This window comes from Eutrigla gurnardus (genome assembly GCF_963514095.1).
Source record: "Eutrigla gurnardus genome assembly, chromosome: 15".
Lineage (NCBI taxonomy): Eukaryota > Metazoa > Chordata > Actinopteri > Perciformes > Triglidae > Eutrigla > Eutrigla gurnardus.
This window is the reverse complement of record NC_139938.1, coordinates 8,630,022-8,648,442: the sequence shown is the minus strand read 5'-3', so window position 1 is coordinate 8,648,442 and position 18,421 is coordinate 8,630,022. Positions and strand designations below refer to the sequence as shown.

The 18,421-nt window shown below is 41.4% G+C and overlaps 1 protein-coding gene across 1 annotated transcript in view; it reads right to left on the bottom strand.

Moving 5' to 3' along the window:
* The window catches only part of uvrag (UV radiation resistance associated gene), an 89,177-nt gene that overhangs the window by 43,745 nt on the left and 27,011 nt on the right, over positions 1 to 18,421 (bottom strand). Inside the window, exons 9-12 of the mRNA XM_084029141.1 lie at positions 17,454 to 17,538; positions 13,523 to 13,610; positions 13,088 to 13,148; positions 9,107 to 9,272 (exon numbers count right to left, since the gene is read on the bottom strand). Of these exons, the coding sequence (XP_083885267.1) occupies positions 9,107 to 9,272; positions 13,088 to 13,148; positions 13,523 to 13,610; positions 17,454 to 17,538 (400 nt within the window). The remainder of the gene's footprint in view (positions 1 to 9,106; positions 9,273 to 13,087; positions 13,149 to 13,522; positions 13,611 to 17,453; positions 17,539 to 18,421) is intronic.

The following is an 18,421-nucleotide window of genomic DNA, read 5'->3' as shown; positions in this document are numbered from 1 at the left end:
ATATTAAAAGCACCCTCTCTCTTCCCTCCTGGGTCCACTGTATTAAAGGTAGGAGTATAAAGGAGGACAAAACTATGCAGCTGGGTGGTCGTGCTCGGCTTTGCCGTGGTTCATGAGAATACGTTGGGAAGACTCCTAGCGACTGGCTGACCTGCAGTAATGTATACACAGGCTGAGGTCTCCACATGTGTTGGCTTGCCTGTTTAGACATCCTAATTAATACTCCAAATGTGCAAAACAACAGTTCTGGCTCACATGCTGGAGAAGAGACTTGGCCAGTGTGTACACCCCTGTTGTAATGGGGTGCGTGCGTGCGTGTGTGTGCGTGTGTGTGTGTGTGTGTGTGTGTGTGTGTGTGTGTGTGTGTGTCTCTAATGTGCATGTCTTTAATGTGCAATTTCAAACAGCATGGGACCATAAATCATCTGTGTCTGCTTTTTAAAAAAACACCTGCCTTACAACTGTCAAGGCTCTAATGGCAGTGGTTACTATATAAATCACAGCGGGCTGTAATTTTCAATATCTGAAAAATGATTACACTGAGCATCTGTCAGTGAATGCTATTTTAATGACCGCTGCTGCACTTAAGACCCCAGTATAACCGTTTCGCCATCTTGGTGTACGCTGTTACAGCGCCTCCTGAGTGATGTGGCGGTTGCTCGCTCTGTCATACTGGGTTTTCATCACAGCTCTTAAGAATATCCAGGGGTCTACTGACCCCAGCTCCCAAACCCAGCACTCTCATTTCCCCTCCTTTCCTTTTGTTTTCTTCCATTGTTTTAAATCACAAGCAGAGATGGAGAAGAGAGGAGTTCAGTCTGACCAGAACCCTACAGCACATACCAATCACCGGCCAAAAATGTAAGCCAGAGCAGACCATCACTTGCACCCAAATGCAGTATTTATACACATGCCATGTGACTATATGTGCTAGATGAAATCAAAAGATTAGAAGACAGATTTAGGATTAATATTCCAACCATGTGGCAGTCTCTGATGTCCAAGGCCAAAGATGTTTTCTTAAGTCTGTTAAATATGTTCAGGGCATTTGACAAATATTGCAATTTGAAAAATGCCACACTGTGATTTTGATATCATTTTGATTAATTGCGTACTCTGAAACATTAACATGCTAATTAATGCTAGGTATAACATTTACAACATGCTCTGCCAGTCCATCCCATAGTTGACAACGTGGTGGACAGAGCAGCAGGCAGACATGCCTGCTGCCCCCCCCCCCAACCTATGTACAAGAATAGAATATTATTAGACATTCTCAGCTGGGTTCATCCCCTTCAACTACAGCAACCTCCAGAAAGCCATTCGGCACAGATGTTTTTTGTTATCTTTTTAATGAATATGGACAAAGATTGCTCAAGCAGGCTGCACAACAGCAGGGCTCCAAGATGAAGGGCTGCTAATGCAACTAACCTGTCAACCTCGAAGAGTCTCCTCAACCTCTTCAGAGCCATTATAAACACGGCATTCCTGCAATTGTCCTTGAGTGATTTGAAAGAAAACCTCAAAAGACAAGTAAACATTCAGTCCAGTCTCAGGGTGCCTTTGTAGTTGACATACAGACCTAAATAATGAGCTATTTGTTGGAATCTGAGTTAAACTCTCTGGCTCCCGTCGATCACCTCTTTCATCTCTATGGAAAACACAGTAACAATGCAACTGCAACATTGCCAAACGTGCTTATCACACTGCTTAAATAATGACTTATTCTATCATGGCAGACAATGTGCAGTCTCTGAAAAACACCATCCTCAAATTCTCATTAAATATTATACTTGATGCTCATTTTAACAACACAAGCTCAAAATTGCACCAAGAATTTGAATTTGAATTCCAGTTGGAGCTGAAATCCGTAACTATGACAGTCTGTATATAAGAAGTGGACGTAGTCATCGTGACATCACCCTTTGCCTTGTGTTTGGAAGCCTCAACCTTGGCATTTTGGCCATTGCCATCTAGGAATTTGCAACCAGTGAAGGAAGTGACCATATTTGGAATGTGGAAGAGCGACGGGTGGATCTGACAAACACAAGCGGCAGAGTGGCAACCTTACTGGATCTGGATGCATCTAGATTCTGGTGTGAAGCTGCTAACAAAGTTAGCTTGATAATTCATGGTTAACTTTACAGATAAGTGTTGAAGTCATCTTAGTAGCTAGCTGCATTGGTAGCATGGTAGCCAGTTAATCACAAAGCAGCCCCGCCCTAAAGCGTATCCTGCTTTATGGTCTATGCGACTGTAAATGGACCATGATTTACTAAATGAACATCATGCTGTATTGAAGAAGACTTGAAACTAGAGATTGAGACCATAAACTCATGTTCACAATGTTTACTGAAATAATAAATCAAGAGAAGTAGGCTCATTTTCTATGCAATCAGACTTCTTTTTGCAACCAGAGGAGTCGCCCCCTGATGGCCAGTAGAAAGACAGTTTAAGGCTCTTCAGGGTTGGCTTCACTTTTCAGAACCAGATGCTGCCACCTGAACTGTATCTTTTTTTGCAATGACATTAATCTTTTTTTTTTACATAGGACAGGTTGTGGTGGAACCAATAAAGATGGCACATTTAAAGAAGGAAATTGTCAATAAAACTAGAGATGGTAAACTGCTTGTAAAACATGCTTTGTTAAATTCGGAGAAATGCTCATTCAAACAAGCATAAATACTTCAAATGTTCTGCCACGAAAACAAAACAGTATGTGTGGCTGTCGCAGGACCGTAATAAGCCTCCTTAATCATTTAATTCAGGCTGAGTAAAATGACCAGAGTCCTGCACAGGCTGCTAGCTTGACAGCTGTGAGTTATAACAATAGCAGTGCTTGTTGTTTACCTTCATAGGGGAAATTTTGGGGGGGGTGGCTTTGAAGGGAGGCCTTAAAGGACAGGCATTGTAAAAGAGTCGACAACACTGGGCTGTTTATTTGTATCTGGATAGATTTTTTATAAACCTAGAGTAGTCCTGCTGGTTTCTCAAGCTCACAAACCCTAGATTTAACTAATTAACTTACTAACTTAATCACCGCTACTTAAGTGATTTCCGGTCGACTTGTGTGTGTACACATTTCTTTATAATGTGCCTTTCAGCAGGATGTGTAACCATGCCCTGCAGCCTCAGCGTTTTTCCCTTTTTCACCAAGCAGGACAGGTTAGTTCGGGTGCAGTTCCCCATCTCCTCCTGTGCACATGGTCCATGTTAAGAGACATGAAACCGCTGAAGCTCCGGAACAATAACCTCTTTTCTTGGAGCTCACAGGTTCCTCTCGTCTCAAGCTGGCCTCCCTCCCCTGGCATTCACATTTACTACCTCCACCAACAGTTTATTTTGTGTTTGAACCAAGCAGTGATGTGTAAATCCCACGTGCATCCGTTTTCCCTTTAGCTGTGATAAAGAACAAAAAAAAAACTGATTTGCTTCAATACTTTGGGCGAACAAATATATGAGGCAGCGCTTGCTTTTTAATGGTTGGGCTCTGGTCTCAATCAGACACTGGACATCTGGATCGCATCTCCCTAGTTCTCCGCCATGCAATCAGAATCACTAGAACTGGGCTCTCCACAGGACAAAATGTGGGTGCAACATGTCGTTAGAGGCCAGAGAAGGTGAAGGGGGGAGGCCATGATCCCGAAAAGGCCAAATCATACAGAGTACCAAGCAGACCTGTCATATTCCACACCAAAAATAAATAAAAAATCACCTTTATGAAATAAGGCAGCCTTTATTTACTCTATCCTCCAGGTGGAAAGGAATAAAGTGATATCAGCCAAGCTCAAAAAGGTTTAACGTATTCATATTCTCAACACCACATGAAGGCCCAATGCTTGTAACACTTCAATCAACAGGCTCGGTATGAGGAACTTTTCTTTCACAGGTACACCCTGGGCTCTGACAAGTAAACATGAGGGATTTAATGTTGGATAGTAGGGTCAATATTTCACTACCCAAATCACGCTCCACACGACTGCAGTACGGCCACAGAAAGTGGAAGTTGAGCCTTACTTTGAGGGCTCAGGGAGCCATCTAAAAACAGCACAAAGATTCATCACATTACAAACGTGGGGTTAGGACAATTTTACAGCGGCCTACGGCGCAACGCGCAACTAAAACAACATAAGGTTCCTATGTGCACGGCATTATAATTGACCGACTGCTTGCTAATCCTACCACGCTCTGAGAAACTGATCCCATGCCACCTCACTTATCACCACTGGCTGCCTCTTTCCGACACTTTAATCACCCCTTTTTTTGCACACTTTTAGAGCGCGGCTAGTTGCTTTCCGTCTCCCCACACATCATTTTGCTGTGTCTGCAGCCCGTCGGGACCTCAGGGGTCATAAACATATGAAGGAGGGGAGTGGGGGGGTGAAAGTTTGCCGGAGCATTTGGCCCCACTCAGGGACACTTCAGGGCGAAGCTGGATTGTCGTGTCTGTTCAGCAGCCACACAGCCAACACATTTATTTTTCTTTGTTGCTGGGTGTAAACATCCTCCACGGTGGACTGGAAATGTGTAAAGGGACTCCCGGTGAGCCTCTCCAGCTGTTGTCATGACAATCCCCCACACAGAGAGATGGCCGCTCCATCACTGAGTTGTCTGATAATGTCTCTCTTTTCCTCACACACTTTCTCCCAGCTGTTTGTCTTTTAAGTATGACACATGTGGATGTGAAAGTGTCAGTGCTGATTTAGGGCCTGTGTCCACAAATTGTCTTCTTCAGGGGAGCGCTGCACCCCAGGGTTTCATCAAAAAAGCCTTTGGTTTTTATGTTTCTATGACAACAATATCCTGACAACATATCGCCACAGTTGCATGATAGACTAGCGCCGTCCCTTTGCTTATTATTATCCACGAGGGCAACTGTCTGATTGTTTAACAGAGATTTTTCGTCCCAAGCAATCTGAAAGCTGTAACGTTAGAGCAAGGACAACGATCCGCCGGAGACAACGATCCATTAGAGACAATGCATACATAAAAGCACAAATCGTCTCCCACAAATGGGCTCTTTAGTCTTTGTTGTGATAGCGTGCGTCTAAAGATCAGGACGGACTGACAAGGTCAAACAAGCTTCTCCTCCACTTTTCTAAAGTGATATTCTGAAAAATGCTATGATACTTTGATTGACGGGCTCAGAGCTGCTACACAAACAAAGAGCAGCACTCAAAAACTAAAAGATGCCAACATATGCTCTCTCCTCATAGTCCAGAAAAAATGGTTCCCTGAGAATACAGCACAAAGAGATGCTGGTACACACAAGAGTTGCTGACGCTTGCAGGGTTACAGCCATGGTTGGCAGGTGGCTGTTGTCATACACTGTTAATAGCTATATAGCTAATAGCTATAACTACGAAAGAAAATGTATATACATCCCACAAAATCAACTCGAATGTAATCCACGCTATAGTGAACCAGCAAGTAAAAAGAGCGACAAACCCTATGTAGGGAGGAGGTCAGGGTGGATGAGATGAACACCAGACTTTCACTCAGCTGTAAACATACTGTAAGAAACCAGAAGACAATGTTAACATAACTTCCATACTAACATCCCTTTCATAGTTTAACCCAAACCACAGTCTTTTTCTAAACCTAACCAACTACTTTTGTAGCTTAACCTTAACTAAGTTGTTTCGAGGATACGTTGCCGTCTCCCACGCTACTCTATGAGCAGCTCAACACTGAGCATTAAAAGGTGAGAATGGCATGGGGAGGCTCTCTGGTCTGCAGTCGGGTTATGACCTGATTTAACATTGCCATGTGGCCTGCATCTCTTCTCCCACCAATTTAAATGATTCGCTGTAATGAGCTGACTCCTTATTTCAAACGCACCCAGCTCTTTGCTTTACAGCCACCAGGAGCAGACTGCTGACAGGTGCCCCCAACATGCCCATATTTGTTCAGATTCCCGGCAATTAACACTCCATTGAACACGTGTGAAGTTTCTTTACGTAAAAGGAGTGAAATACTCTGTTAAATATCAACAAGGCCCTGCACGGCAAACGCAGCGTGGTGAGGCTGACGTCAGAGCTGACGAGTGCAAGCATGACTATGGATTTTCATCTCTAATCGTCTCTTCATACCAGGACTTCTCACTCTGACACCAAGGAGGCAATCAGATTCGCCCACCTCCACGGCTATTAGTAACTGCCGATTCTCACATAATCTTCGCCGCCACTCCCCCTCCCTCCCTTATTGAAGGCTGTCTTGCACGTGTGGAATGTCAATATCCGTATAAGGTGCATACCTGGGCAAGTGTGTATGCAATTATCATAGCGCAGCAGGGATTTTTTTTTTGTCCGGACTTGATGCATAGTTACAAGACCATAACATATAAAAATAATAATTTCATTACATTGGCTCTTGCTGTAATTACAGTGCCTGTAAAATTCATGAGAAACAATTCTGACAAAGCCTTAGGTGACGTTATAGAATCTCTCTCTGCCAACGTGATATTATCAAACATCAATAGTTCTCGACTCAACAACGATGACATAATGCTGTGGAGATAGGAAGCAAGTTACCATGGGCAAAACAAAACAGCTCGATAAAACAGCGCCTCCTGTCCAAGCTATGCAGGTATGTAGTGGAACTGGGGAAGAGGTCTTTTGTTTTGTCTTTTGCAAAAACAAGTGTATGTTTTGAGATTTCTCTGGAATGTAGCATCTGAGTATTTCATAATATGATCTTTATCCAAATCCAGATGCAAAGAAAAAGCTCTATTACAGGCTGCTCAATGTGTTTCTATTGATGAACTGCGTGTGAAGCGGAAGTAAACATGGAAGCTACTGAAGTCAGTGTTTACAGTTCCATTACTAACTTGATGTGCAGTGGAAGCCAGTAAATTCACAAGAAGATGATGAATGAGTAACTATGGAGCCCACACTGTCTAACTGCACGAATTGAAGAAACATTATCCTTATATTATCGCAATTTCAGACAGAAGGAAGACAGAAGGGTCTAAAACATAGTTTGAAGGATAAATCAGGATGTCAAACTGGTTCAGCAGTGAAAACAGGTTAAAAAGCTAGAGCTACAGGCCACAGTGATACAGAATTAACACATCACCTGGTGATCCAGACAGACGGCAATGAAATAAAGGAAGAACACGGATTTTCTCAAGGCCTATGATTGGCTAATCTGTGTTCATGGGATCAATTGTGGCGATAGGAGTGCTGGGATGGAGGGGTGACATTAATGGCTTCACAGCGCAGAGTTGTGGTGGATGTTGATCTAGAGTGATGTAAAAGTTGAATTCCATTATGGCTGTTCAGACTGAGGAAAAAAAACAGACCTGTATCCGATTTATGACCCCAATATGAAAAGTGGCTCAACAAATTAAAAATTTCATGTGATTTGCGCCGCTCATGTTTGCCTGCAGTGTGAACGTAGCCTGACTGACTCGACTAACATATGAACAGTAATGATCTCACACAGAGAATCAGGCTGCTTTGAGGCATTTTTTAAGGTACATTAACAATTTTTTGACACATTAAAAATAAACCTGCCATTCGTTTCTGGACAGCTTTTGATGACAATATAAGCTCTCTCAGGTTACAATTCCACACCAGTCTGTATTAATTATGTGAATTTATGATCCGTTGAGATCTTAAATACGGGGCCTCAAAGAGAATAACAGTAAAACAAGTCCGGAAATGTATTGTCTACAATATCCAAGGTCTTTGAAATCTGGCAGCACTGAATTATTTGATGTGGGTCTTATGGTTTGATAGATTACTAAAAGTGTAATAAACTTGGAGGAAATAAAAGAACGGTGTGATCATTAAGCAGTGATAATGACATAAAATAAACATTGAGCATGTACTCTGGGTTTTACCATATGTACTTTCTTGTTAACACCGTTAAAATGTAACAAATGTTTTACACTGTTTGAATCTTGACTGTTGCAATTGGGAATGACTACCAGCTGAGATGTCTGATGAATGGCCCTCTCATCTTACAGCAATTCTTTTCCAGCGAGTCGTCAAATTAGGTTTTACAGGCAGCTCTGTGTGGTTCTAATGAGACTTCTCTGTGAGCACAATGGTATATGTTCAACAGATTTGCATATGTTCCAAATTGGTTGGCAACATTGAAAAGAGTTGCAGTAAAAAAAAAAAATGAATTCAGCCAAAAACAGCCAACAGGATAAAACAGAAGGATGGATGGGGAACACACTCCCAGAGTCAGAAGCATTTACAACAAAATCCAAACGATGATTCAGTATAAAAATACATAAAATATATAAAAGTCATTTTGCGCAGGATTGCCTTAATTCATCCAACATTACAACAGATCATACCTTGATGATATGTTGTGGTTGATACGTCAGATACATAAAATAATTTTCCCACAGAACCCAAGAGCGTGACTCATCTTATCTTCGACACTTAAAATCCAGTTGTTGCTAGACAACAGATACAATGATTCACTCAACAGCCGTAGTGTATGTGCATTAACTAAATGTGTAGCACAAATACAAGTAGATGTGAAAATAAAGAGGTACATTATTTTGCTTCTGGTTGCTGAAACTGATCATCTGGTTGCCATTTAGGTGGGCCGTTCTCTTCAGTGTCTAAAACATGATGTGCTGCTGCCCGTGTCCACAGGCGTTGCTGTGCTGCTGTCTGTTTCTCCAAACCGGGGGTGTGTTGACAACCATCTACTGTACATAAAACACTGTGGATATTACCTCATCCAACCCCACCCCAAACACTCTGAACTATCCCTTTAACATATAAAACTAGAGTTACTGCCTTCCGGTTGTGTGCCTCCGTCAAACAATCATGTTGCAGATCCATGGCTAAAAATATCATCATGTCATCATTTTATCCTCTTCGACATTTGAGTGAAATTGTCATAATTAGCACATGGAGGACGGAAAAGATGAAGTCATAACGCCTCTGGCAAGTAGGCATAAAGACACGTCTATAAACTTGTTGTTAATGACTACCCTTGAGAAAATATGATCATACGCCGTTCAGAATTCAAATTAATCTATTTGTACAGGAAGACCAAGCAATATATGTGACGAAAGCGATGTCTGTTAAAATGAGATATTCCATAGTTTTTGGTGAGAAGTATTGAGTCCACTTACTCTCTCTCCTTCTCAGTGAGTCTGTCAGTGATGGTGTCCTTGATGGAGGAGCGGGAACCCTTGTGGATCACCGGATACCGAAGAGGAATCTGCAGGAAGCACGAGATCATCAGGACCAGGTGCGACGTGTAACCCAGGGCGACTGCCACACTCCCATCATCCTTTGCTGCAGGACACAAAATAAAAGTTCCAGTTTAATGTGATCTACAATCCAATCCGATAATATAACACTGATTAAATTAAAAAACAGCAGCATTTTAATCTCCAAAAAGTCACATCACGTTTACATCCACGTGCCCACATCTTGAGAACCTGAAGGAAAAATGTATCAACAAACATCTGACCAAAGATAGTCTGGTAACCAAGTATCCACGGGAAGAAGAGACGTTGTATTCATGTGGGATCTTGTTTCGAAAGCGATACTAAATTTTGCACACAAAGCACCCAAAGAACATCGGTTGTAGTGGGATACCTAATATCTTTCAGATATGTGCTTGACAAGCAAAACCATCACATAGCTCTATCCTCGCTGAGCCCGAATAACCTTTTAGAGTGGGAAACTGGCCGCCTTGGTGAACATCTCTGACAGCAAACCATCTTGCTTTAAGTACGAGGAATGGTTTCAAGACGACACTCTAAGTGGTTTCACATTGTGCTCGAGGCAAAGACTTAAAATCCCCGTGGTTTTTATCATAATGCGAAGTAATAATAAACTACGGCAACAGTGAGTGGAATGCTCCTTGGCTCATTTCGCTTTTAACGAGGAAAGCTTAAATTGTATCATTACTTTTCCTGCATTTTCTCACCCACAGCACCCAAAATAGCACCTGGAGTAAACAGCTAGCCGGTGCTGTTGGATGATGCTACACACTAACAAGAACACCAGGTCAACTAAGGGACACCTTAGTGTGCAAGTGGAGATGTGCTGATGTCTCCTCAGGCTGAACTGACAACGGAAGCTTAGTTAAATGTAAGACATTGAAGGGCCCCAGCAGGGCCACTCTGACCTCCAGCAGGATTAGGACTCTTAACTAACCCTGACCCTGGTCTCTAATGTGGAACATCCTCCTCCTGTAGGCCTTTTCAAACTCACCTCCACACCCATCCAGGCAGTTCTAGACATGACCAGGCTGTTTCATGGCAGACCTCACAGAAATGAGAGCAGGGGTGAAATGAACGGGGTAAAATACTGCCCTTTGCTAGATGTTACAGCGGTTATGTTAAAGCAGGGCTCAGCTTTTTCTATATGAAGTGCCATTTTTAAATGTTCTTAATAATCATTTTACCATATCAACATGAAGCTTAATATTAAGTTTAATTATGACACCACATCAAACTTTAAATCTCCAACAGATCTGTGATTGTATTCCATTCATTATAGAGAATGTGCATAGCAACACATTGTTTATTATCTATAAGAGCCCTTTATCCTTGAAAAACATCCACATCCGAGTTGAAATCATACCAACTTCCCACCAATCTTGATCAGCAATAAACTTGTTAAGTTTATTCCTAGAAGTAGGCAACAGGTACTAGCCAATCAGAGGCAGAGTAGGGCGGGTCTTGGTGGAGAACAAAAATAAAAATCAATCAAACCACCGTAAATAACCACGCAACGACCAACGGATGTGAAAGAGGTCATTTGGCATGCAGAGAAGGCACTTCAACATTTCACAAAATGCTCTTGCACACTTGTTGCTAGTGTGCAGTTGGTAAAGCCAACACATGCCGATGATGGACATATGCCTAATGTTGCATTAGAGGGTGAATATTAATGGATATCTGGATGCTATGACAGCTCTTCGCTGCATTTCACAAACCACAAGGCTTCTGACCAGGAGGGGAAAGTGGTTAGCGGTTGTCTGTTAGGCCTTTTATCTTCTGCCACAGCTCATGCTCAGTTCTTTACTCACTGCTAGGTGTCCACCTATGCAGGACTGGCAGGCAGAAACAGACACAGGCCTCCACCTTATGGGAACAAGTGATTGCTGCGAACACAAATGGGCTGGCTGTCACTACTGCACACTTCACTCTGCGTTTAACATATGTTAACAGGTGGAGTGTGACAGCAGGGAGTGGAGGAGATTGGGAGTGGGATTTTTGAATTATGTGTTGGGAGGCCTGCTGGGTCTCACCAGCTGTGAGGAAGGAGGCGCTGGAGAATGTTGAGTGGACAGTGGCGAGTGTGTTCTCAGTGTAAGACAAGTGCTGCAGACCAAAGCTAACCATTCATTACCCGTTCAATACCAGCTATTGAGAGGTCATGAAGTCATCACGTTTCCTTCGCTGTGACAGCAAACCCCATTTATCCCGGCACAACCAGCGTGACCCTGACTCTAACCCAACACACCGACGTGATTACAAGGGCTTTGTGGCTGAAACCGCCTGCTGAAAAAATGTCTTTTAGCCTAATACTGTGTCTTTGATATGAAATTGTGTGGTTATTGTGTCTGCATCTCATTGGGTTGGAACCAGATACAAAAGCATCTCGTGACTGGACTCTATAAGACTGCGGTCAACGGAACAAGTCCTCCATAAGCATCCAATAAGAGATCAGAAAGGCTAAGTGCTCAAAAAAATGAATAATGCAAACCAAACTAGGTCCTTGTCGTTCTGACTGCCTGCTCTGTCGGGCCCACATGTCTGCTTCCAAACTGTTTTTATTTACTTAAAGATTCCAAGAATCCAGATACTTTTTTATCTTTTGTTTTTGTAGCTAGATCAGTATGCGGCCCTCTCCTTCCTTTTTCTTATTTTTTATTACAGAAACACAGATTTTATTAATTCATTACTTTTACAGAGTGTACGACAAATCAATTGATGTAAATTAAACAGCCAGGATTCCATCCAAATGTGTGACATTTAATTTAACTAATTTTAGAGAAATATGGCAAAAGACAAAAAATAAGAGAAAACATTTTGTTTGTTTTCATCCATTATCATTATGTGACTATTCGAGTTGGTTCATCGCAGGTGATGTCAATTCTCGCAAAAAACGTTCTACCACTGCAGAAGAGAATGTGACAAGATAACATGATTAAAACAGAGTTGATCCTCAAACGGTCACAAACACTGTAGAAAACTGGATGGAAATATCACACATCTATTTGTTCATGAAGAAGGTCACATCAATTACATTATATTTATATAGCACCAGATCACAAACTTGTCTCAGAGGGCCTTGCAATCCGTACAGAGTACATCCTCTGTCCCACAATCCTCCATTAAATCAGGAAAAACTCCCTGAAAATCCCTTTAAAAGATCTGTGTGGAGCGATATTTTTTATTTCTTCAGTAGAGCGAAAGCTTTGGTGCACGGTGAAGTCGCATCTTTCCACACACACAACTTTCCCACCTCGGGCATAAAACAGGTGTATGAAAACGCACCTAATGTCAGGAGGTGGAAAAAATAATAATAGAAACAAAAGAACATGACGAAAATACACTGGTGGTTTGTGCATGCATGCCTGTCTTTTGCTGCAGGAGAGTGATTACAGATGTGCTCAATCATTACAAACTCATCCCACACACTCAGGTGTTTCAAGATATTAGGTATCTCAGGTAAGACACGTTGTTAGGTGTATCTACTCTGTGGTTTCTATTGTAAAGAACTAGAGTTAAGAGGTGCGTCAACTTTCCCTTGCTAGTAAAACTATTGATGATGCAATTATGTCTTTATGTCTTTTCCCCATTAAAATGACATAATGTACCGGTAATTATAAAATGATGTCATTTATGCACATAAAAGACTGTAATACCTGAGGACTGTAATGCCAAATTGCCACATATAATAACCAAAGTTATGATATCATAGATACTGTATCTATGATATGATTGGCCATCAAATTGCTTTCTATTCAACAAATAATTTACATCTAACCACAACCATTAAGGCCGATAAAAGCGTTCGTGCAGCATGTCGTACCACAGTGTATCCTCCTGTAACCATGAGCACACACAAGCAGGCACATAGTTCATTACCTTGGAAGTCTTCAGAGTTTGGCAGCTTCACTCCACAGATGACATAATCCGACTGATTAGCCTGCAGATAAAAATAGAAGGTTTAATGTTAAAGAAAATGATCAGACATGGAAACCAGACAACATTAAACTCCGGTGCGGAACAACAAGCTTTGCCCCCAGTGGAGGCACTTGCTTTAAATCATTCCATCATTGCTGGGTGGTGTCAGCATTTAAAATGCTGGATACCAAATGTTTTAGAAAGTGTAATATTTACCAGAGGTATGCTAACCAGATGGGCCTTAGTAGAAATAACAATCAGAGACATTACTCTGCACACTTGACTATCTGCACGTTTTCTGCTTGATCAAAGCCTCGTTTCTGCAACCAGCTGATTCTTTGCAGTTGCCTTGTCAACAATGTGTTGTGCAGCAGCGTACCATCCGGTTTAACTCACCACATCAATGGGGTAGATGTAGGAAAGCTCGGAGAGGAGCTGACGACAGCGGAAGGTGAGCTGAGCGTTGGACTTGAGGAACTGCTCTCTGGGGAGACAAAACCAGACACAAGGACGAGGCGGTGAGTGGCCGGCTAGCGGAGGGAGACGGTACGTAGTAACGAGTGGAAGACACTGGAGCAAAGGAAGGGCTTGAGAAAGAGCAGGGATGAGATTGTAGGGGAAGTGATTGGAGAGAGTGGAAACGAGCGGCAGAGATGATCCAGGCTAGTTACTGCTCCACAGGGACCCGCTGGGAGACATGAAGGTCAGTAAACAGAGAGGAGAGTTTAATCATGCAGCATTATGATGTGTGACAGCAGGTTCATGTTGGTCATTGTGTGGATGAGAACTAAGTGACTCATTCGTCATCTTCAGAATAGATTCTAAAAAAAATAACAGTGGCTCTTTGGACATCCACTGCTATAATTACAACACTTTTCCAGAATCTCGGAATTATTGGGCAGTCCCAAAAGATATTTGGTAGCTATCTGGTGACCCGGACATTTAGCAATTATGAAGCCTGATACCTGAGTATACAGTAGATCTGATACCAGTGCATTAAATATTTTATATATGTAGCTGTGATAACATCTACTTCTAACAAATTAATTCATTCAACTTTCTTGCACTACATTTTGCAACATTACATTTGAACACATCATAAAAAAAATTGGAATTTAGCTTTGCCCAAAACTAATTTTGCCTTTGAACCCATCATAATGTAACTCAATGGAACCTTGGTTAACGTTAGCTGTTAGCGCCATGATTTCACCCAGCAGGACTGTGCTGCCCACTGGATGCTCACAGCTAATATTTTTACCATACGCATACGGTCATCATGTGCACCTATTTAACAATATGCTGAAGAAAAAAAGAGGAACAAAGATTTCTTATATTTTGAGATCAAAATCCTATAATTTAATTCTTCCTGGAAAAGAAAATTTGACGCATTCTTACATCAGCCAACCAATAATGTAATGACATCAATCCATCAATCAATCTGCAACCAGAGCTCTGCACAGACATAAAGAGGTCGTTAGCTAATCTTTTGAAGGATCAACGGATGTGTAGTACTAGTTATGTGTATTTGTGCAGGGTGTACAGGTCGGGTAGCGAGTGACGTGTGTTGTTGTTGTTCCTGTGTAACTTAAATGATAGAACGTGATATTGAATCGTGTAAAGACTCGCACACTAACTGATACCTGATAAAAGATGTATCCGAGGCATTCCTCATACTGGTATTGGTATCGGAAACAGCTTTACTGAAACCCCTAATCCACGGATTTATGTTAATGTTAATGGTTGTTGAAGGTGCTTAAAAATAAAATGCCCATGTCTCTCCAACATCCAACAGTAATTTATAAAAATATCACTGAAGATATACAGAAGATTTAACAGCTTTTTCTGGAAAACAAGTTAAAATTTACAACCCATTCCAAATGTAAAACATCTCTTATATCTCTGCAGCCAAAAAACAAATCCTCAGGTTTGATGGAGTAAATATAGCACGACTTTTCCAGGATTTATGTGCAGCTTTTCCTGGGACTGCTTATGTGTGTGGGTGTCCTCTACAAAACTACTTGTGGGTAATAACCCATCATTTCATGCAGATGAAAGGGGATTTAGGGAGGAAATATTTATTGAATGTGATGCAACCTCCCATCCATGCTCCTCGCCTTACACTTGAATTTCCTATTTGGCTTTGCATCTGGTTAGCAGTCTCTTATCATTTCCCGTTCCCTGTGTGCGGCTGCTTTATGAAAGAGGACGCAGATTGGTCTGGAATGAGCGTTTGATCTGAAATCACTCATCTGTCCAGCAGGCATTGCCTCATTTAATTGGTTAAGCCCAAGGTGTAAATCCTTCACATACCCCCCTAAAACATGGGGGGCACGTCCTCAAACATGCAAACTCCTGTCCGCCTTTTTTAACGTATAACAAAAAAAAAAGTGTTATTTCTACATGTTACTGAAACACATACACAAACATCCTGGCACGTGACCAGCAGCGGAGGGAGAATTAGTCAGGTTCTTCACTGAAAGTACTCCATTAGAGGGGAAAGTCCTGTGTTCAAAATTCTTCTTGAGTAAAGGTACTGTAGAAGAAAATGTGTTACCTCACAGTTTTATTTTAATCTCATCCTAATATTCCTTTCTCTTGTACTGATCAAATGTCCTGTTGCTCCTATTTGATTGTGGTTAACTTTTATTATCCTGATAAGAAGACCTTTTGGTCGTTCTCCCTTCCTGGCCTGACTCCGAAACATCTTTTACTTTACACTTTGAGTACATCACACAGTCATTTTTCACTTTTACTTGAGTAAAGAAGTTGAATCAGTCTTTTTGGACACAAGTATCTGTACTTCTACTTGAGAATAGAATGTCTGTACTTTTGACACCTCTGGTGGGTCCCAATCTAGGGGGTTGGGCCCCATCCAAAGGCTCACCAGATAAATCTGGCAGCAGGTTCTGAAATTAAGTGTTTTCCTCACCTGGCACTGTGGCAGATCACTGAACATTTCTACTGGCCACTCAATTATGTGTGAAATCTATGTAAAAAGCCTTAGAATCATAAACACTGAGTCAGTGGTACCAGAGAGTAGAAATATGGACTATATCATATAACCTTAATCCCTGACTATTTTTAACTTGCTTTTTAAAAATAATATTTCGTAACATATGGAGAAAAATAAGGATCTGCTATGAAGGATTTTTTTTACCTGCCAGAGCCAATATTTACCCTGTATTTGGCAGGCACCAGGTGCTAATTTCACTCCCTTTATGGGGGAGAGAGAGGATTAATGAGCTAGAAAAGAGGAAAAACTCGATTTTGCATCACAATTTTTTTTTTTTTTACAATTTGTTTTTATGTGCTTAAACCATCTGGAAAGTTACAGGTGACATCCAAACAAAACAAGGGGCCCCACACTGTTGAATTGGAAGGGTTTACAAGCCAAAACAGGTTGGTAACCACTAGTTTAAGCTTTAACAAAGCACTGGATTTCATACGATTATGAGTTTTTTAATGTTAATCTTAACCTGTAAAAGTAGATTACAAAATGTCCTCTGATATGTATTGGAACAGAAGTATAAAGTAACATAATGGAAATACGTAAGTAGAGAACATAAAAAGTACTTAAGAATTACTTGGTTAAATTCAACTAATGATATTGTAATACTGTAGTCTACTGGGATCTTGAAAGGCATAAGTCTTTTTATGTTTTCAACCACAGCCACAACAATAAAGCTACTATAACTATGCCATGCCTTTTGGGAGATAAGGTGTTAAACAGCAGCTGTGAAATATTAAGCAGGAATGTGGAAAGGCTGAAAATAAGTGCGCATACTCAGCATAACCTTTCCCTAGCAAAAGGTTTAAAAAAATAAGTTAAATAAAAAGAAACATTTCCATGAAAAAACATCAATGAAACAGATATTTCCAAAGAATGGATGTTAGGCAGATGTACAAGTGTCGGGGTTAATTTCCTGTTTGCTGGGTCTCTTGGCCCCTGCTGGCCTTCCTGGGGCTCTGGTTTACCCTCTGTGTCTGCCAGGTACTTCTCAGACAAACAGAGCTGTATCCAGGGTCGGCACTCGCCGAACACGTCTCCCCGCAGGCCAAGGCAAACACGGCCCAATAGGCTTTTTAGCACAATGTGCAAACTCTCTATTGAGAGCACATAAATAGGCAGCGGCAGCCGCAAAAACATCACCTTGTTTTGAGAGAGAACGGTGAGAGGCAGGGAGCAGGGTGTAGCCCCATCACAATTCAATAGGATTGGGCAACACATTGGGTTAGATCTGGGTAGTGTCTGACGGGGGAAATTAATTCAAAAAGTATGTTTTCTATGCAGACATAAAGCAATAGCTAATTACAGGTTCACACATACCTCTTGGCAGTGCATTCCTTCTGCAGCTTGGTTAAGGATTCTTTCTCCTCCTTCAGACTCTCGTGCTGAGCAGAGAAGGCTTCCTCTGAAAGAGATAGAAAGAGAGGGAAAAAAAAGTCAAAATTATCAGGTGTGTGTGTGTGTGTTCTCTTCTGTTACATCTGAACAGCCAGGTGGGCTTGTGTTCGGTTGGCCGCCTTCCCCTGTTAAACGAGATCAAACACCCAAAACCATTTCCTTTTGACAGCACGTAAAATCAAACAACATGTGTATGCAAAGTACAGGATTGATCAGACTGTGTAAATACAGAGCAGGGCAAATAAATACAAATCTGACAGATAAGGGACGGTGATGATACAGTCTCTGGATGTTGTGCAACAGCAGTGTTGGCAAGCTCACAAAAGCTCAGTGTAGCATGAAACCAGAACGAGGCAAAATATAATTTAGGGTTGTAACTAATCTGTGTTCACAGACTCACATATGCTGGAATGCCAGACAAATAAATAACTTTCCACGTGGCTTGAATAAACAAGAGGTTCAACTATCCAATCAACACAAAAGAAATCTATGAAAAGTAATTTTGGCATTTTATTTTTAGCACTTTGTTTAATATTGAAATCTCTAAGGGGTTCTGTTTTGCAGCAATTATTACATACGAGCCCCATCATAGGTTAAACAGGCCACATTTTTTCTTTGTATTTTTTCCTGAGCAGAAGAACTTATTTATTTTGAAGCTGAAAACTGTGATCGCTATTCAAACATTGGGATGGCTTCCTAATCAACTCGGAGGTCTGAAAGGATTGTGAGATTAACCGTCAGGTACAGCAGCTAAAGGACTGTGGCTGATGTATTACACCATGGTGGCAAAGAAAGAGCAAAGGAGAGCCACAAAGCAACATTCTTCATGCCAAAAATCACATGAGCTTTATGCTCAGACATCGAATATAAATATCAGTAATGAGGTCTCC